The 26,687-nt window shown below is 35.5% G+C and overlaps 1 protein-coding gene and 1 pseudogene across 2 annotated transcripts in view; both read right to left on the bottom strand.

Annotated features, from left to right (window-relative positions):
• The window catches only part of PIK3C2G (phosphatidylinositol-4-phosphate 3-kinase catalytic subunit type 2 gamma), a 318,577-nt gene that overhangs the window by 239,626 nt on the left and 52,264 nt on the right, over nt 1-26,687 (bottom strand). Inside the window, exons 8-11 of one of the 2 annotated variants that reach the window (XM_008707062.1) lie at nt 18,763-18,885; nt 14,133-14,166; nt 9,050-9,245; nt 3,921-4,043 (exon numbers count right to left, since the gene is read on the bottom strand). In XM_008707062.1, coding sequence (XP_008705284.1) covers nt 3,921-4,043; nt 9,050-9,245; nt 14,133-14,166; nt 18,763-18,885 — 476 coding nt within the window. The remainder of the gene's footprint in view (nt 1-3,920; nt 4,044-9,049; nt 9,246-14,132; nt 14,167-18,762; nt 18,886-26,687) is intronic. The other variant, XM_008707063.1, reaches the window with a different exon arrangement.
• On the bottom strand, nt 10,922-11,998 carry LOC121105440 (annotated as a pseudogene).

The raw sequence follows: 26,687 nt of genomic DNA, 5'->3' as shown, positions 1-26,687 counted from the left end.
ACAGTGGATAGTTACTGTCAATCTCCATTTTGTCATTTTATTAATAAAAATAAATTCTTCTAGGGTAAGAATACATGCTCTCTAAATAGTTATTTATTCATTTCTTGAATACATATGGATTTTTAAAGCCAGAATAATCTCACACTCACTGGAAAATCTTTTTTTTTTTTAAACTTCTACATAGCTATCGAAAAATCAAAGGAATGAACTTTTAGACAAAAAAAGAAGAAAAATACTTTAAGGGACAAATCAATAAGTGAAGTTGAATTGCTTCTTTTTATGCAAGGAGCTGGCATAGACCTCAAGTTTTAACCATATATTTGCCTTACTCTACTGTTGAAAATGAATAAATACTATAATTTTTCTGAAATATTTTTTTCTTCTATATGAAATAGTTTTCCTAAGATCAGAGTAAGTTTTTCATAGTGAAAATGGGAGATTTAATAAAGTCACAATGTTTAGAACTCTCCTTTTAATACTGATATAAAGCAATACACCATTGTAAGGATTTTTGTGGTGTGAAACAGGGATCCATTTCAGGATTTTTAAACAGAATAATAACATAGCCTGACTTACCATTTTAAAAGAAGTCACTTTAGCCACTGTGTGAGAAGGACTATTAGAGGCGCAAGAGAAGTAGGGAGACCAATATATACCTACTGTGGTAATTCAGGGGAGACAGAATGAGGGCCTAGACCAAAGAAAGTGATGAGAAGTAATAGTCTGGAAATATTTTGAAGGGAGAGACTATAGGATTTCTTGGACATGGGATCTAAGAGAAGGAGATTCAGGGTAGAGAGGTGACCTGAACAACTGGAACTGAAAAGGATAATCCAAGGCTATCCACAGATGGAAGAAGTTTGGAATGTAAGGTTAAGAGTATTGTTTTAGACATGTTGAATTTAGAAGTGTGAAGTTTATGACTGATGCCTGGGTTGGTGATATAATTTTTGGAGATGCTGGCATATAGATGGCATTTAAAGCTATGTGACGATAAAAGAATGCTAAAGGAGCAAGGTAAATACAACAGAAAAGAGGCATAGGTGCTAAGACCATGATCAGTCTGGGTAAAGAAAAGAAAATAGAGAAGGAATGTCCAGTACAGGAGGAGGAAAGCAAAAAGAATATGGGAGCTAAGTAGAGAGCATATTTCAAGACAGAGGGTGAGATCAACAGTGCCGAATGCTCCTAAATAGATCATGTAAGATGAAGACTGAAAACCCAACACTAGATTTAGCTATGCAGGTCACTAGTGACTCTAATGGCAATTTCAGTGAAACAGAGGTGATGAAAGCCTAATTGGAGTATATTTTAGAGCAAAGGAAAGAAAAAATACTGAAGAAAGTGCATATATACAACTCTCTGGAAAGGTTTTGCCCTAAAGCAGAGGGGAAAAAATGGGGTGGCTGCTGGTAAGAGAATGGAGTAGAACTTGTTTTTAAATTTAAGATGCAAGAACTACTTATAGAATATAAATACTCTGCCAAGGATTTTATATGTTTTAAGAAATAGTATACAAATCACAGTAAAAACATCAGCTTTGGAGTCTCGAGAGTAGGTCTGAGCACTAGTTCTGACATTTACTCATTGTGGGACCTGGGGCAATTTAATTAAGCTTCATAAACCTCAATATTCTGATCTTTAAAAAAGGACGACAATATCTGTTTCATATTTTTGTTGTTAAGATGAGATAATATATTTGGGGTATATAATGATGATTGAAATATATAGTCAAAATCTATGTCACATATTATTAAACAACAGAGTTTCTGTCCTTAAGTGTACAATCTAGTAATGAAATGTATAATCAATTATAGTGTAACATATGTTAATAAAATACAAAAAGAATGCTACAGGCACCTAGAAAAATGGTAAATAACTATTTTAATGGAAATGAAATAAAATGAAAATAATTCTAGGGTGAGGTCACTAACTCTATTGAGGGAAGCAAAAAACAGTAAAGATAACACATGTACAGTCTTGAAGGAACAGAAGAAAAATATATCAGTGTAATTATTCCAACAACAATAATGATTTCCAATTTATTTGGGAACTTTTCTGGGGGGGAGATTTTTTTAAAATTGACTTTAGATTTAGTAAGTTTTTTCTTGAATTAAATGATAGCATATATCTATCAGTTGAAAATTAATCTGATTTTTTGAAATAGCTAGGAGTAAGTTTTAATTAAGCAGAAGAATAATTTTAGTCATTGAGCTGATTAATAACATTTTTAAAGAATCACTTGTTACATGAAATTCATTTATTTGCCCAAGAACACTTACTGAATTCTTACTCTATCTGATACTGCTGCTGCTAAGGCCAGAATGAAAAATTTTAAAAAGAAAATAAAATGACAAAAGCAACAAAAAAAAGATCTTTGTGTCATTTGGCAAAAGCAAACAGAAATATAAGCAAACACATTCAAGAGGGGACCATAAGAGAGTAGATTGAGGTTTACATCAACTAACAAAAGAAAAGTGGCAAATTATTTCTAATGTTACAAAGAAGACTTTACAGAGAAGGTGAAAGAGTGTCTTGAAAGATAATTGGGTGTTCCCAAGGTGGGCAGTAAAGGCACTGTGCTCTTGACAGATGGAGGACCCCTAGCAGAGGCATGACTTCTCAGTTTATAGTTAGGAGAAATAGATCAGATGCAGAATGACTGGGTGCAGGGCCATGGAGTGGGGTTAACTACAGAGACAAAGGTGCAGAGATCGGTAGGGGCCAAACTACTGGGAGTCTTGTGTGCTGTGCTAAAGGATTTGTATTTTACCTTATGAGAACTGGGGAACCACTGAAGAATTTTACAAGCAGAACTCATTCTGTGCAATAGAAGAGGATTTTGTAATTGAAGATCAGGTCTTCTGACAAAGGAGTTAAGAAGCTAACCAAAGAAGGGAAGATAAATGTTGTCATAGTCCTAGTGGAAGGAGGAATTGCTCTCATGGAAGGAAACATGGAGTACATAAAAATTGAAGGCCACATGTCATGTCTCCATTGACTGCAGTAACACTAAGATTAGGATAAGTGGTGCTATTTAACACCATACTTGGAATCCCAGAAATTTCAGCACGTATTTCTCAGTGAAAAAGCACAATACTGGGGAGTCAAATCATCTTTGAAGAAAGCCAGATCTGGTAAAGGGCTGATGAGATGTAGGTAAGTTTTCTACTATTTGAGGTAGGAAGATAACTGACTGTCAGCGCAGCACAGGAGACCCCAGAGAAATGACTGAAAGCTAGTGGAGTAGTGTCATAGGAACAGCAAGGGAAAGTGGAAGTATTCACAAAATAGCCATACATAGGGCCCATGAACGTCCTGAGATTCTGCGTAAAGTAAGGACTTGAGGTGGAGGAGGGGGACAGAGGGGAGCAAGAAGGAATGAATTTTGTCAAGAAGGTACTTTTTTTCTTCTTGATTTAATAAGTCTCTATAAAATGAGAAAGTAGGAGCCAATCACGCAAAATTAGATGGTAGTTTACACATGTATAGATAATTATTATCAAAAAACTTGACTATTTAAATAAATTTATAATTGGCTTTCATGGGCAAGTGGAAATTACATGTTATTGGGTAATTTCTTTCTTCATTGTTATACCTGGAATCTACTTCCCCCAAACCCAAATAGAGGGTATCCCTTATATCCATAGTCTATGAATGATTAAAATTCTGTTTTTTCCAATTTCTCTTTTTGATTACTTTGGTAATATGGATTAGACACTTGTCTAGATTTCTAAATGGACTTTTAATCTGTTGAACTGTACAGTCAGTTATCTATTAGCATTTTCTGTCACATCACTGAATCATATCAACTGGCAATATTAAAAAAAAAAAAACCTTCCACTTTTAAAAAAAAGAGAAAAAAGAATCCTTGATCTTTATTATATAAATGACACTGCCAAAATAAAGATTAAACTTACGTTTCATTCCAGTTGACCAAGAGAAAAAACAATTTTTTGACTGGAATACTTCTGTAGCTTCTCACTTGGCACAACTTCTTTCCAGCATATGTAAGCCAACAGGAGAAAGAAAATGCTTTATAGCTTAAAAAAAAAAAAAATTCAATAATCTGAAAACTATAAAGAAAGTTTTCTATATGGGTCAATTATTTTTATAGTTAAAAGTCAAATGAAAAAGTTACATCTGATTGTATAAAGTATGTTTTAAAAATTACTTTAAAAATTTATGTTGGGTAACATCAGCGAGATGGTACAACAGAAAGCCCCAGACTCTCCTTCCCCCATGGAAACACCAATTCAATAATACACGGATCAATTCCCTCTGTGGGAAATTCAGAAGCAAGAAGCTCTTACACCCCAGGCAAGTGCAAACCAGTCACACAGAAATCAGTAGGAAAATTTGTGGCACTCCTTTTCCAGAACTCCTTCCCTGGCAGAGTGCAGTTGATCAGGAGGAAACTCCCAACTCCCAGCTTTTCCCTGGGAAAGAGAAGACTGGAACATATGTCTAGCATTCAGACTTTTTAAGGGGCTATCCAAGGGACTAGTTTATGTCCTACCTAAATCTAAATGCTGAATAGGAATGGGTGCCAGGTTGGGGGCCTCTAAGAACAAAGCCAATGGTTTGAACTAACACAAATTCACTTACCACTGTCCCATCTCAGGGCAAAATGAAAAGGAAAAAAAATCCCCAACTCAGTGCAAAATAAACAGTAAAAAAAACCCCAACTTCTGGTTTCTCAGTGCAAAATGAACAGGAAAAAAATCTGGAAAAAATCCCCAACTTCTGGCTTCTACAAGGGGAGAAAAAGAGTTGGCGCGTGTGTCCAATATTCCAGCTTTTTGGGTGGTGGCCTGAAAGACTGGTTTCTGTCACCCAACTCATAGCATAGATGGGACCTGGCATACTCTGGATGCCAGGGAACAGCTGAGAACCAAAAACAGCTGGGGGTAGGGCTACTGAGTGGAGTCAGTTAAGCATCTGCCTTCAGCTCAGGTCGTGAGGCTACATCAGGCCTACATCAGGCTCCCTGCTCAGTGGGGAATCTGCTTCTCCCTCTGCCCCTCTCCTGCTTATGCTCCCTTTTTCTCTCTCTCAAATAAATAAATAAAATCCTAAAATAAACAAATAATACACAACAAACAAAAACAGCTGGGGAGCTTACAGCAGCACCAGCAAACTTGGTAGTGCCACAGAGAGACACTGGAGGAACAAGAAATTATGAGCTCCTGAAGAAGGAAGCAAAACCTCTCTAATTGGGAAATTTACACACACAAATCCAGAGAAGAGAAAGGTTTGAAAGGCCCCAGAATCTCTAGTTGTGCTGATTGATGACATTCTTTCTCTGTATGAAACCAATCTATAAAGACTGTATTCTTTCAAACGCACAGACTCTAGAACAAAGTAACAAGGCATACAAAGAAAAAGGGAAATATGGCCCAACAATAGGAATAAAATAAATCTCCAAAAACCGATCTTAAATAAATTGAAGTATATGAATTACCTGACAAAGACTTCAAAATGATCATCATAAAAATGTTCAACAAGCTCAGGAAAATGATGCATGAACAAAATGAGAGTATAAACAAAGAGACAAAAAATATTAAAAAGAACTACACAGAAATTTTGGAACTGAAGAATATAATAACTGAATTGGAAAAAAAAGATTACTAGAAAGGTTCAAGAGCAGACTGATCAAGCAGAAGTAAGAATCAGTGAACTCAAAGATAGGTCATTTGAAGTTATCTAATCAGAGGAACAAAAAGAAATAAGAATGAAGAGTAAAGAAAGCTTAGGGAACTTCTGGGACACCATCATCCAGACAAATACACATATTATGTGAGTCCCAGGAGGAGAAGATAGAGAAAAAGGCAAAAAGCTTTTCTAAAGAAACGATAGCTGAAAAGTTCTCAATTGTGTGTAGGGAAATGGACATTCAGATTCAAGAAGCCCCACAAACCAAACTAGGATGAGCCCAAAGAAGACCACACTAAAACACATTAAAATCACATCATCAAAAGTCAAAGACAAAGAATTTTGAAAGCAGCTAGAAAAAAGTGAGCCACCACATAAAAGAGAGATCTCATAAGTTCATCAGCAGATTGCTCAGCAGAACCCTTGCAGGCCAGAAAGGAGTGGGATGATATAGTCAAAGTTCTGAAGGACAAAATTGCTAATTAAGAATATTATATCTGGCAAAGGTGTCCTTCAGAAATAAAGGAGAAAGAAATACTTTCCCAAATAAACAAAACCTGAGGAATTTCATCACAAGACCTGACTTATAAGAAAAGGCTAAAGGTAGTCTTCAAAGTTGAAATGAAAAGACACTAGCTAGATAGCAACGCAAAAGCATACAAAAGTACAAAGGTCATTGGTAAAGGTAAAAATGTAGGCAAATACAGAATACAGTAAAATATTTTAATAATGGTGCATGAACCACTTTTAATTCTGGTATAGAATGTAAAGGGCAACGTATTAAAAAAAACATAATAATAAAAATATGTAAAACAGGGGGCCTGGGTGGCTCAGTCGGTTAAGTGTCTGCTTTCAGCTCAGGTCATGATCCCAGGGTCCTGGGATCAAGAACTGCATCAGGCTCCCTGCTCAGTAGGGTGTCTGCTTCTCCCTCTACCCTTCCCTTGTGCTCATGCTCTCTCTCTCTCAAATAAATAAATAAAATATTTTTAAAAATATGTAAAACGAAGTGATGTAATTTGTGATATCAATAACATAAAGTGTGGTGAGGGGAGGAAAAAAGAAGCGTGGTGAGGGGAGTAGAGTTTTTGTAAGTGACTGAAGTTGTTATCTGCTTAACAAAGAGTGATTGGCTAAAAAACAAGATCCAATTATATGCTGCCTATAAGAGACTCACTTTAGATTGAAGGACACACAGAGGCTGAAAGTGAAAGGACAGAAGAAGATGCTCCATGCAAATGGCAATCAAAAGACAATAGGGGTTGCCTTACATAACATAAGACATGATAGACCTTAAGTCAAAAAATGTCACAGGAAATAAAGATGGACCTTATATAATGATAAAAAAGGGTCAATTCATCAAGAGGATATAACAATTGTAAATATATATGCACCCCAAATTGGAGCAAATATATCAAGCAAACGTGGACAGAACTGAAGGAAGAAATAGAGAGCAACACAATAATAGGAGATTCCAATAGTCCACTTTTAATAATGAATACAACAACCAGACTGAACCTAACAGATAAATACAGAACATTCTATCCAACAGTAGAATACACATTCTTCTCTAGAACACATGGAACATTTTCTAGCATAGATCATGTGTTAGGTCACAAAACAAGTCTTAACAAATTTGAAAAGACTGAAATCATACCGTATGTATTTTTTTTTACCACAATGGGATAAAACTAGAAATCAACTGCAGAAATAAAACTGGAAATCAGTGAGTTAAACAAGAAATCAAATGGGAATTAGAAAATATATTGATACAAATGAAAATGAACACGCACCATACCAAAACTTATGAGATGCGGCAAAAGCAGTACTGAGAGAAGTTGATAGCTGTAAATTCCTACATTAAAAGAAGTATAAAAAATAAACATCCTAACTTTATATTGAAAGAACTAGAAAAAGACGAACAAACTAAGTCCAAAGTTAAAAGTAGGAAGAAAACCATAAATATTACACCAGAAATAAGTAAAGCAGAGAATAGAAAAAAAAGGGAAAAAAATAAACAACACTGTCACACCATATATACATGCAGGCTCATGCATATAGCTTTATCCGTATTTATCTGGCTGCATAGTTTTTCCATATTAATTAAAATTAATAAGTATTTACTAATGGTTAAAATATTGTAAGAAAACATCAGAGTAGCAGTATATTATATTATACAGCAGGCCTTTAAATTTTCATAAAATTAAGAAAGAAAAGGCATAAAAGAATCATCCCATGGGTTTAAAGAAATATGTGTATGTGTAGATAGGTAAAGAGTGTTTTTTACATTCTCATCCCATGGATGAATCGACTGATTAATTGATTTTTAAAAATTTTATTTATTTATTTATTTGACAGAGAGATAGAGAGGGCTCCTGCGTGCACAAATGGGGGGAGGGGCCGAGGGAGAGGGATAAGCAGATCCCGTACTGAGTGGGGAGCCACACACAGGGCTGGATGCCAGGACCCTGAGATCATGACCTGAGCTGAAGTCAGACACTTAACCAGCTGAACCACCCAGGGACCCCTCACCCCATGGATTTAAAGAAATATGTGTATGTGTACATAGGTAGATAGTGTTTTTTACATACAAAAGTACATTTTCTAATTAACTTTATAACTACTTGTACAGGTCAGTTACTTGCAAAAATACATATAGCATTTTTTCTCTTTTTACTGAAATGGTTTCAGCTTTTCTTTGAGGTGCTAAATGCAGTGGGTACAATAAATCCATTTATAAATTACTATAATCTTATTAGCTTTAATTGATTTAATCTGCATTCTCTTATAGATTTAATCTATAAGGAATTTAAAATAATGATTATAATATTAATCTAATTATGTTATTCAAAAAAATACTACATAATAGAGCCAACCTACAATCTAGCAATGCTCCATGCATAATTGTGGTTAATTTCCATTGTAACTCAAATAACTCTCGGCTAATTCCCACTTTATCAAGGTACTAATTTCACAAAATATCTACCACTCACAACTTGATGGGTATCAGAGTGCTTTTTTTCCTATTAAGTACTACTCCCTATGTGTGTGCTTTCTCTCTCTGTGTGTTCTATTAATTAGCATTAGTCATTTAAACTCAACTGTTAAAAAAAAATTAGGGCAATTACTAAATAGGATGAGCATTCTGTTTCCCTAATGATATACTGACAATATGTAGTGATTTTTAATATGGAGAATGGGAAAATACTTGAGGGAAAAGGAATGTGCATTTGGGAATGAAGTTTTTAAAAATGGTTTTAAGATAAATCTACACTGGTTAAGTTTCAAAATTTTATGAAATATTTGCTCCTGCAAAGAAGAATAAGACAAATTATATTCTAATTAGAAACCATGTAAAAATTAACATTTTTATGAAAAACTCACCACCACTCACCTCTGCACCCAAGTCTCTGGAACATTGTGGACTGCATACACTGTGAAGCTAAGGTGGGAGTGGAGCCCACGATTTACACAGGAAATGTCATCAGGTACATTTAGAAGTTGGAAATCTGCATAAAAGCTGCAGCAATAGGCATTGATAAGATGGAAGATGGATCTGGATAGTTCAGTTGTCACCTTCTCTATCAAGCCTAAGGGAAAGAAAGGACAGAAATCAGGTCATCTTTGAAGGGCCATACTTATTATAAGCCATCAATTACAGCTTTGAAATTTCTTATTATAAATTTTAAATAAAATTTAATTAAAATAACCATCCACCAACTGAAGCCAATTAGCCATCTGTGCCTCTGTATGCAGCCTGAATTAGCTGATAGTAGTGTAGATAATCAATACGCTTTCATATCTTCAGTTGCAGAAATCTTGGAAGCATGGCCTTTAATCATAAATCAGAGTTTTGGATTATTAATTTGGCATTCTATAATTTGCAATGTTTTGCTCTACTTTATGATTGTTTAGATTTAATTTTCAGACAAAGAACATGCTTTCTAATGGCTTGTAAGTACTTCAAACAAATCCCATCTAAAAATTAATCATAATAGATTTGACTATGCTATGATGTTTACCATTAACTGAACACTAATCATATACATTGTGCTGCTGTAAAACGAAAACAGTAATAGTACCTGGATGGGATCTGAAATAAGCCTGAAATGAAAGATTTATGATGCTTACTAAATCTCTTCAAAATCAAAGCCTAAGTTTTACTATTAGTTATTTAAGAGGGATTGTTGATTATTTCTAATAGTGACTTGTCATGAAGGAAGAAAAATGAAAAAAAAAAAATGACTAAGTACAGGGGCTAATAGCTCCAAGCGTGTATTAAATAAAGGCATACCAATTTATCCTAGACCATATGAAAAAGACCTAATCACTGAATTTAAGGTAAACTTCCCTGGCTTTCATTCTTCCAATAAACTCTTTCCTGGAAAAACTCCTACCTGAGAGGAAGGAAAAAGAGACTGATGAAATGGACCAGGTAGTACAGGTAGTGGACTCTAAATTAAAATCAGGAAAGATGACGCCATCACAATGGAGAAGCTTACGAGGATGATGAACGTCATCCCACTGATGGAGTTCATTGTTAGACCTCTTAATGGGGCCAGTGAATAATTCTCACTACTGACATTTTGAATGCACATACATTATGTATGCACATACATTAATATGCTCACGACTTGTAATTGTTTGTTTTAATATTCCACTATAGTAGTGTTTCAAAAGTTAAATGAGTAATTTCAAATATAAAATCTCAAACATTATTATTTTTTAAGCCAGATCAGGAAAATCTTTGACAAACATTTAAGCGATAAAAGGGTTTAGGGAATGAAAAGACTGTATGAAGTGAAATAAGTTGTGAATGGAAGCTCTGGTGCCCTCCTCGGAGTCTCTCCTGCCCGACTGGCTTGGCTGAAGGAGTCTCCGGAGGTGTCGCACAGCAAGCTGTGGTCATGGTCAAAGACCCCTCGGTGTGACTCTGTTCGTCATCCTCACACAAGCATCTGTCAGGCTTCGTCCAATCCCCGAAACAGGACTCCTAAAATCCTACAGGTTCGTTCTGGTTGACAAGCGTAAGGGAGAAAACCCTGAGAGGCTGATCTGATCTGAATGAGATCCTTTCCCATGCTGGGCCAGAAGAACACGCTGAAATGCCACATTTTTTTCTACTTTTCCGCCACTTCGTCCTGGAGAAATTACATGGAACCGCAGCTTAGCCTGTAGAGGGAAGATGGAGAAGGAATCTGTGTTTTTCAGCTGCAGCCACTGACCTGGGCACACAGCGGAGAAGAGCAGGACCTCGAGGCCCTCCTCAGGGGCGGGAGATCTTGTCCCGAGGCCTGAACCCTGTGTACCCGAAGGTCCTGAGCGCTGCGTGGGCGCTGGGCGGGACCACCAAGTGGATAATGCAGCCACTGTAGAGGGAGAGGCGGAGCCAGCCCTGTGGAGGAAGTATGGCGCCCGACACAGCAGGTTGCGAAAGACCGCATGGCAGATCTCAGAACTGTTCCGCGGCCTGGCATCTGCCGGGTGGATGCGGTTTGGGAAGACACCTCCCTTCGGGCTCTGTCTTCATAATACCCTCAGTCTCTGGCTTCCACTGAGACTTGGGCAGGGTCGGATCCTTAGGTTAGATGGGGGCGCCTTCCCTCAGCAAGTCTGTGCCGACTTTGCAGGCCGCTGGCATGTGGTTGCTGATGATGTCAGCGGTTTCTATTGCGTGGGTCATGCAGGAATGCTCAGTTTTATTAAGCTTCAACGACGAGCTTGCAAGTCGGACACCAGTTAGCTTCGCCCGTTTGCCACCTTAGGGGAGTTGGTAGTAAAATCCTTTTGGGAGGAGGCGTCCATGCGGTACTGGGAGTACCTGATGAGGAAGATGGGCTGCATGGCCTGGCCTTCGTAGTGGCCCAGCCTGGGACCCCAGTTATCCCCAGACTCCAGGTTCCACTCCCACACACTGACCTGGACGCAGCTCTCATCTGTCCCGGATGGCGTCCCAGACACCCCTGCAGCAGACGGCCCCGCCCCTAGTGGCGGTGGCTCAGCGCACTTCTGGGGCTGCGCGGGCGCCCCCAACTCCTCAGAGAAGAACGCTGTGACGGACCCCACCCCAGGCCTTGAGGAGTCATCGAGAGACGAGTAAGCAGATCGTTAGAAATTTTGTTCTTAAAACCGGCTGTGATTTGATGCGTGCCAAGTCAAGTCACACAGTAGCACTGTTGTTTTTTCAAACACATGCACTTCTCATCAAGTTGTTTCTGAAGCATAAATTGCTTGTAATTTCTAGTTGTTTTTCAAAGAAAATAATACAAAGAGCCAGCTTTTTCCTCCATTAGTCTGCAGTGTTCCAATACCGGACAATTTGGCTACTCAAAGAACAGGCCATTTTCAGCACGGAGCTGCTTCCCACATCCTTCCCCTAAGTAGGTCTGTCCATAATTGAACATTTTTTGTTGTTGTTGTTCAATACATGCTATTATTCACTTAGTTATTCATAAATTTGTACAAAATTTATAAGATGGCCAAATTTTACTTGAAATGGTGGCCTTTATTTAAAACAGTGAGGGGACAAGCAGCGTGAAAGAGCTCTAATTAATATTCTCTGAGAAATCAGCAGTAGCAATTAATAAAACAGAAGAGTAAAGTAGCATAAAAATAGTTTTTAAAGAGGACTCATCAAACTCTGGAGGCCAACCAACAGGGATTCTCCTGAACAACAGAGGCAGGGAATTATAAATTTATAGAAACATGTTTCCCAGTCCCCACATTGTGCTGTTTGGTACTCTGAAGCAGAAAGTACAAACTTCTTGTTAATAATTCCCAGTCTTGTGCAAATGAATGTACATTTAAAAGAAATCATGAAGTTGGGTCAGAGATCTTATTAATTCAAGCCCCAGCATGTATTTTGAGAAACGTTAATTATTTGGATAATTACTCAAACTCTACTCTTGACTTCCTGTGCAGAAATACAGTTCTTGGTTATAATTTGCTTTTTTGGGGTAGTATAGAGATGTGTGCTTATGCATTATGCTTTACTACCAGAACTCTGGATGAAGAGTACATTTCAGATATCATCAGAAATGTACTAGGGACTCAAGATACTGGGCTTGGTGGTGAAATGTGGAGTAATAATGTTTATCACACCTGATTTTACTCTGGGAAAGGAGTTACAGTATCATAAAATTGAGAAACAGTGGCAATATATATTTGATTAAAATACATTAATTAGAATCTGTGATGATTTAACATTGAATATAAACCTTTGGGAACATTCCTACAGAGTTTTGTGGAATCTTATATCTCAACCCCTGAGGAATATGGGATGAAGGGATTTTATTCCAACATTCCTAAAAGAAAGGAAGATTCCATTTAACCATACCTCCAGCTTGTTGACTACTCATTTTATCACTTGGACTCTGTTGGTGATATTGTTAGGGGGCGTCTATCTTTTCCTTTCCTCTATGATGTTCTGGAGTTTTATGAATGCCTGGAACAGGGATTTTTGCACTAGCCATTTGTTTGTTTTTTTTTTCCATGCCCTTTGCCATCCCATTTTCCTCTGTGATGTGAAGTGAGGGAGTTCTTCAAATGTAATTATGTCTTTTTTGAGTGGTGAGAATTAGAGTTGAGAGGATATCCCTCTGCCCATAACTTTCTCCAAAAAAAACGATTAAGGCTTGGAGGGCAGGTTGGGGTTATCACTTGCACTTCACTGTGACCTCTACACCTAGAGTGTGAGTTGAACATCTGTGAGTCATTTCCCTTGAAGATACTCAGAGTATTGATATGCCAAATACCATTTGCTTTTGCAAACAGGTACAACTCTAACCACACCCTGCACATTAAATACTCTGGTGTCTTCTGTGTATATTAGGGAAACTTAGGATCAAATAATTAATTCTCTTAAGATCACAGAGTCAAAAAGTGACAGAGTTGAAATTAACCAGATTTCAAAAGCTGGGTCCTTTGCTCTACATCACACTATTACTCATCCACTGTTTTCTGTAGAGGCAAAGTCCTCCTGTGGCTTGCCGTTTTATAGGCTCAGAGCCTCTGTGAACACTAATTATTCCAGAACCTAATCCTCCTACATATTATGTTAGATTAGTCTTTCAGATAGAGTTTGAATTTAAATCTGAAGTTAGTGACTTTGAAGAAAGACATCTGCTACTTTTCTGACTCTTCTTACATCAAAATATAATTAGCTAAATAAAATTTTATAGTTTCTTAGAATAGTTATAAGAATATTTTCAGTATTCCTTTCATTTTGATAGATCTCTTGACTTTTCCCATTTCTTAAAAATGTCAGGCTAGAAGTTTAGAGAGTGGATTTTTATTCACTTGCTGAGTAATCATTTCCATCATTAAAAAGAGTTTTAGCAAAGCATTTTCACTTCAAAAAATATTTGTGTACGTTGTGTATGTGTATTACCTTGATATTTGGATGAAAAATTGAAAAAAATTAAATTATTTTGGGTTCTATAACTTTTTTTTTAAATGTGGGTACATGTATGTTTTACCTCTTGCTGAAGTCTCTGAATTTTGATGAAAATTCTGAAAAAGAAAAATAAGTGCAAAGATACAATTGTTATTTAGAAAACAAAGTTCACAAAACAATCAAACTGATAATATCCAGATCTAAACACTGAAATTTCTCTGGCATGGTAAAAACACAAAATATTTATTGGTATCACATATCAATGTTGCTTAATAAACAGAAGGAAGCTAAATTATAAGATGAAAGAAAGGCCTTCTGAATGTTTTAATAAACAATTTAGGTTTTTTGACTGAAAAAAGCTTAGAATAAATTCAGCCTGTTTGATATTATTAGAATAGTTCTCTATATACTGGCTAACCTCAATTCCCCTTCCACAGCAGTGAATGATTTTTTTTGAAATAAGTGCATTTGAATTCTCTGTTTAATATTTCCAGTTCTTATTATTAGCAGTCATTCAGTTGCAAGCTTTGGGCTGCAAAGAAAAGAAGGCTGGATGGAGGTGGGCAAAATTATAGACTCATGATACAGTTTCATTTCTTTATTTATGTTTAGGAGATTTTTAAAAACTGATAGTAAAACATTTGTGACCATATCCTAAATTTTAAAAAGTACTATCTGAAATTTTATTTTTTGTTGTCATTTTAGTTCACATCAATTAGTATGGTTTTATTTATTTATTTGCTTGTTTGTTTATTTGTGTTTATATTTGTTGGAGGCCTAGAATTACTTTAGTGGTTTAGGAATTGCTGGTGATAAATTCATTATCACAAAAACTATGTAAGATGATTCACAGATTCACTAAAAATAAGGTTTCAGTCCAAAAGCAAACACATTTTCAAATATAATCCATTTTAATCAAAACTAAATTTTTAAAAATTTTGTTTGGACAAGTTTGCTTTTAATTAATGAAAGCCTGATTTCTCAAACAAACTAAGGAATAATTGTTTTCTTATAACAAAGAACTTGCTACAATACTCCTTGAGAGAGAAAACACTTCTATCATGTTTAAAATGTAATTAAATTTATATACAGCTTTTCACTTAAAAGCATTGTTCACATGAACCCTTTCAGAAGCATTTCTGTTAGGTATAATATTTCATCTGAGCATAGTTTCAACCACTAGGCTTAATAAGTACACAAGATCTTCACCCCATCCATGTGGGTGAGACTATTAAAGATGTTAGCCTGACTTAACTAGAATTCAGTTTATTCAGAAATATAAACTTGTATTTTAAAATCACCATGACATCCACCTACAGCACAATGTGTAAGACCATATTTTTCACTTTGTGTTTCATTTATTGTGTGAACGTGTAATGGAAATATATTATGTGAGACTCTGGAATATAATTTTGAAGGATAGAAAATTGTTTCCAATGCCGAATGAGAGCATGAACAAGAGTATAACTGCATTTGTGATATAATTCATCATCTTGCCAAAACTTACATTTAATAAATACCTAATTACTTCTCTGTATGGCAGGAAATAGTCTCTTGCAAGTTGACCAAAAACTGCAGCCAAGGGAAAGGAAAGCTTCTCAAATTTGAGTTTGTTGGCAGAAGATTCATTTTTCTCAGTATTTCTTTAATCTTAGGTTCATCGTGGGTAGACACACTGAGATACTTTGGCATTGTTAACTGCAGTTGGTTACTATACAAGTTCTGAAAAATGCACTTACTGTTTGTACCAATATTCTTATATATAGGTAGGCTCATGGTTAGGTTAGAGAAAGAGATGAACAAAAAGTGTGAAAGAAGGTGATACAGAATAAGTGAACTTCTAAAGTGTGTTCAAAATAAGAATCTGCTTATTAAGTGGTATTAAACTATCTAATTTTTGCCATTGACATATATGAAATAAAACTAGTGATTATCAACTCTTAATTTTTATTTGTCAGTAATCACATATAATTTAGTGCTCATAAGTATATAAGAAATGTTAAATGTGAATATGAGCTTTTTTTGAGAATTATAATTGTTATAGCTTTCCTAGGAAATACTCAGTTTCTCTTTGAAGGATTCTCTTGGCTTCAGCTATATTGAAGATTTGATATTTCTGAGAAAATTGTTATATTTGTTCTTTTAGGGAGTTTCAGAAAAATGAATGTTCTAAAGATAAAGCTTTTTGTATCTAGTAATATTTTAATAGCATTTGAAGGGCTTTATCCTAAAATTAGATTTTCCTCATTCTTTGATCAGTGGTTTGTTTGTACTGATTCACTGAGAGCTGGACATAAAAACTGAAGCACAACCAAGTGGTCTTAACAGATGGGAGGACATGTGTCCACATTCATGCATGTGATCTCCTCCTCTGGCAAAAGCTCACATCTGTCATGAGGCTGGCTATAATCAATCGTTGTGAGAAAAGGAGGACCTGAGTGGTGCTTGGGCAAATTAAAACCCTCATGTTGGCTACATGAGGAGGAGTCTAACAACTATCACCAGTACTATCCCCACTACCTCCAGTAATAAGGTGACTCATGCAAGAAACATTATCCTCTGGACTATTATTAACATTATTTGTAATGCTCATAGAAACTCTGCAAATTCTGTTATTTATTTAATTTTTTGTGCATGCATACGATGAGAAAAGCTAAAACTCAGAGATGTGAATTAATTTTCCCAAGGATGTTCAGCTAAAAACTGGTAGATATTGAGTTCAAATCATATTTGCATGACCCTAACCTCTTTGTATTTTATTGTCAGGTCTAGGTGCTTATAATGTCTCCCACTGTGATCATCTAAGAGAAACTAGTTGCTTGTTGAAAGTTAACTCTCACTACCTTGTTATCCTGACATAACTTTAGCTATTGGAAAGCTCTTCTTAGCATCATATAATTCTTAAGTTTTTGAGTTCATGAAAATACTTACTTTCACAACATACTGATTATAGGCTTTTCAAGACTATATAATTTTCCCACTTTGACACAGAATAAAAAATATGACCAGATTAAATGTGATCACTTCAAATTTTTTACCTTGTTATCATTTGAGAAGACCATGGATATTAATATGTACATATAAGAACAGCTTTGGAGACTACATAGTTATTTCATTTTCATCTATAATTGGAAGGTATAAGAGTAGATATTTTCCCATTAAGAAAAATGTAATAAACAGTTATTAATTTCAGACATCAAATTTTGGTGGTTATTGATTATATTGTTTAAATTTTGATTTCTTCTTTGCTTTGGGATTTTAGTTTTTAATGGATGCTTATCTGGAAAATCTTTTGGTAGGATGATTCCACTGCTCCTGAGTCATCACTGTCACTATGTAATGCAAATAAGGTATTTAAATTTCTGTATTCATTATTACTCTGTAATTACAAAAACAAGTTCTAAGAAAATAAGACATATAAAATCCAACATTGAGAAATTACTCATTTTTTTCAGTCACCTCCTTGAAACAATGATGATGATTTATATATACTAATATAATTGTCCACTTTCTGAATCAATCTTTTTGAAATTTCAAGGCTGGCATATTCAAGGTGGCCTGTGCTGTTCCTTTCCATGCAGATACGGAATGCATGTAATCACTCTCTGTTATAAAGTTTCATATATATTGACGAAGAGGCTGCCGGGCACTTTTTCATATTTTATTTTATTTAATCATTATAGCAACCCTATTATTAATTACTATTATTCCAATTTTACAGTAGAAGCCTGGCATATTCAATGTAGTCTGTGCTGTTCTTTTCCATGCAGATAAGGAATGCATATAATCACTCTCTGTTATGGAGTTTCATATATATTGAAGAAGAGGCCTGGGTTCAGATCTCTATTTTGCCACTTATTAATCCTCTGTACACAAGCATTCTAAGCCTCAGATTTTAATAATAAAATTAACATTAAAATACCAACTTCATGGCATTGATATGACGATGAATTGAAATAAAATGAAAATGAAATAATAAATAAGTGAAATTATTTTATTATTGCAGTGCACTATCAAGTATTAGTTATTATTATCATCATCATATCTTTCTGCTTCATCATTTGCTAAACTAATAACAAGATTGAATGAATTTATTGTAACCAGATTTCTTCATCTTTTTCTTGGGCAATAATCACCCATGTAGTTCTACATCAGATTTCTGAGATTTTAAAAAAATCACATAATACTTATTTTTTAAACCGAAGAAAACAGGATATTATTTGATGATGTGGGATCATATAAGCAGTGTGCATTGCAAATTCAGCAAAAGATAGCACAAAAACTGGTCTTTCCTATATGTGTGCTTGTCCACGTAAGCATGCATTCTTACCCATGGATTCTTACCAGTATGTATATACTGGTGCACATGAGAGCCATTTATAGTCTATATAAACACTTGCCTGTGAATGTTATTATATAAGCATATTCCTCTAGGTAGGATGGTAGGATTGATTTCAGTCTCACTTGGAAGATATATTGCAGTTACAAACTTTAAAGGTGTAAGAAATTTCCTTTTAATTTAATTAAATCCTTTTGGTATAATAGAATCAAGTTTCCATTAGCCCCAAATGATTGAAATATATATGTGCACACACACACACACACACACACACACAAACACACAATACTTACTCAAAATTCTTTCACTCTTCTTAATTAATTATTGAACTCAGGTTTAAAATAATTACTGTATAATAAATGGGTATATTTACCTCTGTTTTCCTCTGAAGAATTAGACTTAGTTCATTTACAGCATCTGTAATTTGTTTGGTCTCCACACACCCCAGAACACTGCATATATTTTTTACTTCTTCAATAATATTATCTACATTTTGCTATGGATGAAAAATAAGATGTAATTTAATTGGAATACATCTTACGTCTTTTCCTGATTAAGAAAACACAATTACTCGATTACAACATGGAGAAGAAAAATTTATGAGTAGTTCATATGGAAAAAGCCAGTTGTTTCATTTGTGTGTGAACTCAATATGAGTCAACATTGTGACATGCCTAACAGAAGACCTGCTTCATTATTAAATTAAATTGAAAGCCATATACTCTCCATAACTAGAAAGTTAGTATCCCCACCACATTTTCCATGAGTATAATCTGACCAGGAGTTTAATTCTGGTACAACATTTGAGACTGGACTTGACAAATTAGACTTTCCCAAAGAAGAGAAACCCAACTATTGATATACTATTAATATACTTATTCTGAACAGTGTAGTTGACTTTGTTTTCAGCTCTACAGTAAGGTTATGTGTGCTAAAATCCTGGTTCTGCTCTATTTGTACCTGCGACTATTATCAAATTATTTAACTTCTGTGGATCTAAGTTTTCTTTTCTGTAAAATTGGAACAATAATAATTAATTATAGGGTTGTTATAATGATTAAATAAGATAAAATATGAAAAAGTCCCTGGCAGAGAATAAGAGTTAAATTTTAGCTAATTAATTAATTTTTTATTTTTACTCATTCACACAAATTTTTCATTTTATATGAGAAATCAGACACTGTACATCTCCATATAACCAATAAAATAAAAACTAAAAGGTAATAAAAACTATGAGAAGGGCATATATTAGGTGCTATGTTTAGTTTTCATTCATACATTCAAAGTAGATGCGTGATGTGAATTTGTGGAAATCCGTAGAATATTACTAATTAAAATGCAAATGCTGAGTTGACTTGGCCAGTCAGTAGCTAATTTACGTCATCTCTTAACTCTAGTCTTGAAGTGCTTCATATCTGATTTATCTCATTTAATCTTCCTCAAATTCTGAAAGATAAATATTATATTCATTACATTCCTGAATCGCTGAGATTGCGAGAATATGTTAAGTGAAATGTTCCAATAGTAGAATTAACTTGATGATTAATTGGATATGTGGACAACAAAAGTTTGGATTTAAGTGATTCTAAAGTTTTATGCTTAGGAAACCAAGAAGATGCTTAGGAAACCAAGAAACCAATTATGGCAACAAATTTTGGGAAGATTTTTGATGAGATTGTGATGCATGTGGTTTTTGATATGCAGAGCTTGACCTTCCACAGTGACAACCAAGCAGACACAACCTCCAGATATTGGGAAATGCAGTGAGATTCTAGCTCTGCCAACTGTTGGATTGAGAAAACACACACACACACACAGAACACATGCTCATATAAACACTAGATGAACTATAGGAAAAATGTGTTAAGTATATAGCTTAGCCCAAAACAAAGATAGGATAAATTTCTGGGTGACAGAAATTTAAAGAGGGAACTTAAAGCCAGAGCAGTGTCTTTAACAATGATGCTACAATGGCCTAAGGGAAATACCAGATTAGATTTAGGCCTTCAGGCTCAGAGACAAGTTTACCGCTCAGGACGGGACAAGTGCTGCGATTTTAGACCTAAACCAGTAGGGGGGAGTNNAGGGAAAGGAGCAGATCTGGAGCTGAAATCTCTGAATACACTGGATAGACTGTTACCTGCAAAAGGTGGGAGAAGAAAAACAATGCCTACTGACCAAGAGAGCTTTTGAGAAAGCCTCTCTCTACCCAGGAGCTTTGAGTGAAGAAAATGATTACCTGAAAAACTGTATGTGTAGCTGTGAAGTATGGATTTATACTATGGCAGGAATTTATGCCAAAAAATTGTGCCAGAATGTAGTGACTGTTTTGGACCCAGGCAGAAGCACACGCAAAATTGCTATATGGAAACACTTTCCTAAATTCCAAAACCCTGGAATTTCCTCTAGTATATACACACATGGGTATATGTGTGCGCACGCACGCACACACACACACACACATACACCCTCGTAGAAGGTGATGGCTGATCCACCATATGAGAGATTCTACAGATTATGAAACATGCATTAGTCCCTGATTTGAAGTGATATTAAAGCTAAATTTGAGCATAATTTTCATAGAGGTGACACCTGGCCAAGAATTTGGATATGACTGTCTAAACAGAGACTATGGAGGAAAGAAAAATTGAACACTGGGTATGTAACATTTCAGAACATCTAATATTTAGGTGATGGGAATGGGAGTTTGTGTCACAGATGGAGCACAGAGTGCTGAGACCGGAGCCAGAAGACTATAGTTTAATGGGCATAAAGTAAAGGTAGTTGATGGTACTAGGAAACTTTAGCTTAGAAGAAAAAAAAAAAGAAAAAGGAAACATGATAACTATTTCAAGTAGTTGAAGGCTGTTTAAGTGAAAAGGTGATTAATTTTACTGTAAGTAGCCCTGGAATGATAAATTAGAACTAATGGTTGCAAACTTAGAGACATTCATTTTGACACAGTATGAGGAAAATCTTTATAAAAATTATTTTGTTGAAAATTTGAGAGACTGTTCTGTCAGTAGAGAGTTACTCCACATTACAGGTATGCAAAGAGTCAGGAATATCGAGAGATTTTTGCATTACATAGGATTTGAACTGGACTACCTCTAAATTCTTTTTATCTCTGTGACTCTTCGGGTTAGTGAAAACTGACAGTAATGCACTTTTGTTATTTTATATGCTATATCCCCAGCTTATCTTAGGAAATATTTGATGTATCATAGACTCTGAGGAGCAACATTCTAATACTTTAGGTATTAAGCATATCCTAAAAGTATTTTGAACACTGGAGAAGATAGGTGATAACTTTTCTCCTCTGCATCTTTCTGGAAGACAAAACAAAACAAAACAAAACATATCCTTCCCTCCCCACTGTTATTTAGCTGTGATGAAGACCAGAGGAACAGCCATGTAAGAGCTTGCTATTTTCCAAGTTTTATATAAACTTTGATGAGTTTCTATTTATATTTACACACTGAAAAATGCCAAATTCAATTAATGAGTTTCGAGACAAATTGAGAAGTTAAAATTATTTTTGTTCCAGATGAAGTAGTTAGGGCTATTATAAATTGCTCTTTAAAGATTAAAAATAGTCTTTGGAGGGGTGCCTGGCTGGCTCTGTCAGTAAAGCATGTAACTCTTGATCTCAGGGTTGTGGGCTTGAGACCCATGTTGGGTGTAGAGATTACTTAAAAATAAAATCTTTTTAAAAATAGTCTTTGGAGTTCCATTTCAGCTTAAAATATAGATATTTGGTCACACCATTGCAATGAAAAAAGGCAGGTAATATACAAAATCATAATTTTTTCTGACCTCAGTAGAGATTTGAGGTCACAAGTGACCAAATATACTGGATTCCAAAGAATGATAGGCCCCTCCAAGGAGAGATGGGGCATACAAAGTCTTTGACCTTTAGCAGAGCACAGGAGAAAGAGGTGACCACTATACAAGAGGATAAGAACAAATTAACTAAAATTATAACAAATTCTTAAATGGCCAGGTAGGAACTAGCATGTCAATTTGGAATATCTGGGAGTCTAAAACATAAGAAGAGTTTACAGTCACTATTTAAGTTCTTTTCCATGGATGCTTACCAGCTGTTCAGGAGAAATATTGTTCAGGAAAATGAAGGTCCATTTAGCGGTCTAGTATGTAGCAGATGATCAGCTGTTTCTGGGAGATAGGCACAAAGGCCTGCCCACTTCTGTGGGCCCACTTCTCTAACAGGAAGTAAAAGTCTTACGCTGATGCGAAAAGCTAGGAAAACGATAACACTCAGAGGGGCAGAACACTCTCTGTCACCCTGATCCCAGGCAAAAAAATCTTACTTTTGGGGGACAGGAAGAGAAACCAAAGCACTCTCCCTGTGGGTGAGAGCTAGACATAGCTGAAGATCCTTTGCCAGTGAGCGAAAAGTAAAAGCAAAAACCTTTGGGCCATGGGGAAGGGGAAGGATACTCTGTCTTGAGTCAAGGATCCTACCTGGATACCAATCAGAGGCCAAGTACTAGTGTCAGAAAGGGCAGAAAATCATCTTCTGCTTAAGACTAAATACAGATATAAGACATAGTTTGGCTGCCAGGTAGAGGGGCAGGGATTCTCAGAAAGTTCCAATCTTGAGACTATAGAACACAGTCTGCCTATGGCTGTGACTGATCATTACAACACAGACCTCCCTTTACCTTACTACAGAGGATGAGTCTATTTTGAATAATAAACAAAGAGCAGAGTAGTGCTGGGGGAGAGACAAGAGTATTGAGAGGGACCATCTTTGTGGCATAGCGAGCAGGGATTGTTGAAAGCTGAAAATGAAGCAAGAATACTGAGGAAAGAATTCTGGCAGTACAAGCCCCACTGTATGTACAGGTAATAGTGGCTAACCACTGTTTGAAGGAATCTGAAGCGTGAAGTGCCCTGATGATAATGATAGCAAAAACAAAACATGAATAAAGCACAAATCTTGGCTAGATTATATCTACCATGCAGAGTAATGGCATAACTAAGGAAGAACATTGCCCATTTCCAGGTGTGATTTCAATTTATCTCATTCTCTACTATTCTCCATGTGTTGTTCAGCATTCAATAAAAAATTACAATTTGCATAAAAAAGCAAACAGCAACCCATTGTCAGTAGATGAAACAACTGACAAGTCTATGTATGACCTACATATTGGAATAATCAGACAAGTTACTTTAAAACAACTATAATTAACATGTTACAGGATCTAGTAAATATGGACAACATGTGTGATCAGATAGGGAATTTCAACACAGAGATGGGAACTATATAGAAAAGCAAATTTAAATTTTAGAAATATAAAAATAAATGTGATATTAGAGCTGAATTCCTTCAGTGAGCTCATCAGCAGATTGAACGTAGCTAGGGAAATTATCAATGAAATTGAAGATAGGTCAAGAGAAATTATCCTAACTGAAACATGAAGGGAAAAAAAAAGTGGGGAGAAAAACTAACACATGACATTTAAGAGCTGTCAAAGTCACATATGCAGTTGTAATTCTACAGAGTTAAGAATGGGGTAGAGAGATATTTAAAGAGATAATGACCAGCATATTGAAATTTGTGGGATGCCGCTAAACTTTAGAGGGAAGTTGATGGCTTTAAAATTTGAGTAGTTTTATGGCAATTAAAGAAATTGAATTTATAATTAAAATCCTTGCCACAAGGAAAACTCCAAAAAGATGATCATTGGTGAATTTTATCAAACATTTAAGGAAGAAGTCAAATCAAATCTACTCAAATTCTTTCAAAATATACTGAAAGGGAATACCTCTCAACTTATAAGTTCTGCACTACTCCAACATCAAAATCAAACTACAACATCACAGCAAAATAAAAATACAGACCGGTGTGTCTCATCGATACAAATGCAAATTTCCTTAACAAAAAATTATCTAATTGAAGCCAGAAATACCTCGAAAGGGTTTTAAATTTTCACAATGTACGGTTTATCCCAGTAATGCAAAAATATTTGTAAAATTTGAAAGGATTAAATGAGAAAAACCTTATGCCTGTCTATTGATACAGAAAAGGCATTTGACAAAATTTATCACCCATCTGTAATATAAACTCCTAGTGAACCAGAAATAGAAGGAAATTTCTTCAACCTAGTAAAGGGCAACTAATTTCATGCCATAACTACATAAACTCCAAATAACTTCATACTCAATGGTAAAGGACTGTAACATTCTCCTTAAGATTAACAACAAAGCAAGAGTCCTGTTCTTATCACTTCTAGTAAAATTCTATTGGAGATCAAGGCAAAGAAAATCTATATACAGAAGGTATATTTTTGGTTGCATGGTGTCTAGGATGGAAGATATTTCCTGCAAAAAAAAAATGGGGAAATTTTTGCTGTAATGGAAATATTTTATATCTTGATTTCTGTGGTGGTTACATAGGCATATGCATTTTCAAAACTAGTCAAACTATCTGGTTAACATGAATGTGTTTTATTTTATGTAGATTAAAATCCTAGATGGTTGATTTAATAAATACAAGTTGTAATGAAAGTGAAAAGACAATCCACTAGCTAAAAGGAAATATTTACAATACACATAATCAAATGATGAGCAAATATATAAGTAGTTCCCATGAATCTATTTGAAAAAGATAAGATAATGTAGAAAATGGATGAAAAGTTTGACTGTCTATACCATAAAAGATGATAGTTTCTCAAACTCAACACCCAAAAAACAAATAATCCAGTTAAGAAATGGGCAGAAGACATGAACAGAAACTTCTCCAAATAAGACCTATAAATGGCTAACAGACATATGAAAAAATGTTCAACATCACTAGCTGTCAGGGAAATACAAATCAAACCACAGTGAGATACCACCTTACACCACTTAGAATGGCAAAAATTAACAAGACAGGAAACAACAAATGTGGGCAAGGATGTGGAGAAAGGGAAACCCTCTTACACTGTTGGTGGGAATGCAAGCTGGTACAGCCACTCTGGAAAACAGTGTGGAGGTTCCTCAAGACATTAAAAATGGAGCTACCCTACAACTCAGCAATTGTACTACTAGATATTTACCCCAAAGATACAGATGTAGTGAAAAGAAGGGGCACATGCACCCCAATCTTCATAGCAGCAACGTCCACAATAGCCAATCTGTGGAAGGAGCCAACACATCCTTCGACAGAAGAATGGATAAAGAAGATGTGATTCATATATGCAATGGAATATTACTCAGCCATCAGAAAGGATGAATACCTACCATTTGCATCAACATGGATAGAACTGGAGGGGATTATGCTAAGTGAAATAAGTCAAGCAGAGAAAGACAATTATCAAATGGTTTCACTCAAGTGGAACATAAGGAATAGTGCAGAGGACCATAGGGGAAGGGAGGGAAAACTGAATGGGAAGAAATCAGAGAGGGAGGCAAACCATGAGAGACTCTGGACTCTGGGAAACAAACTGAGGGTTACAGAAGGGAGACGGGTGGGAGGTGGGGTAACTGGGTGATAGGTATTAAGGAGGGCATGTGTTGTGATGAGCACTGGGTGTTATACACAAATTGAATCACCGAACACAACATCAAAGATTAATGATGTACTATATGTTGGCTAATTGAACATAATAATAAAAATAAAAAATATTTCAGAAATAAAAAAAGACAGTTTGATGTTATATTTTAAAAAGGAAAGAATAATGAATTTATTCATATTCAGGGAAATGAAAATTAAAACTGAAATATGATCAAAACATATACCTCACTTAGTCAAAAATTTTAATGTTGGACTGTACCACATGTTGGTGAGAAAATGGGGCAATGGGAACTCTCATCTGTTATGAAATATGTGTGACCCTATTAGAAAAGGGTCTGGGGCACGTGGTGGCTCAGTCAGTTAAGCATCTGCCTTCAGCTTAGGTCATGATTCCAGGATCCTGGGATGGAGCCCCACCTTGGGCTCCCTGCTCAGTGGGGAGTCTGCTTCTTCCTCCTCCTGCTTGTGTGTGCTCTCTCTCTCTCTTGCTCTCTCTCTCTCACTTTCAAATAAATAAATAAAATATATATAAAAAAGAAAACTGTCTATGACCCTAGGTACATACCCTAGAAAAATTCTTGATATTATCTCAAGTATACATCAACAGTAGAATAGATAAATAAGTAGAGTTTCTTTGATCTAATTGAGTACCATGCAACAATGGAAACAAATCAAAATCACATGGACAAGGTGGATAAATCTGCAAAACGATGAGTGAAAGATACATGGCTCAAAAACTACATATAGTTTGCTTCCGCATAGGTAGACATTAAAAA

The sequence above is a fragment of the Ursus maritimus genome, unplaced genomic scaffold, assembly GCF_017311325.1.
Source record: "Ursus maritimus isolate PB19 unplaced genomic scaffold, ASM1731132v1 scaffold_26, whole genome shotgun sequence".
Lineage (NCBI taxonomy): Eukaryota > Metazoa > Chordata > Mammalia > Carnivora > Ursidae > Ursus > Ursus maritimus.
Note: the sequence above shows the minus strand (reverse complement) of the source record. Positions and strands in the feature narration are given on the sequence as shown.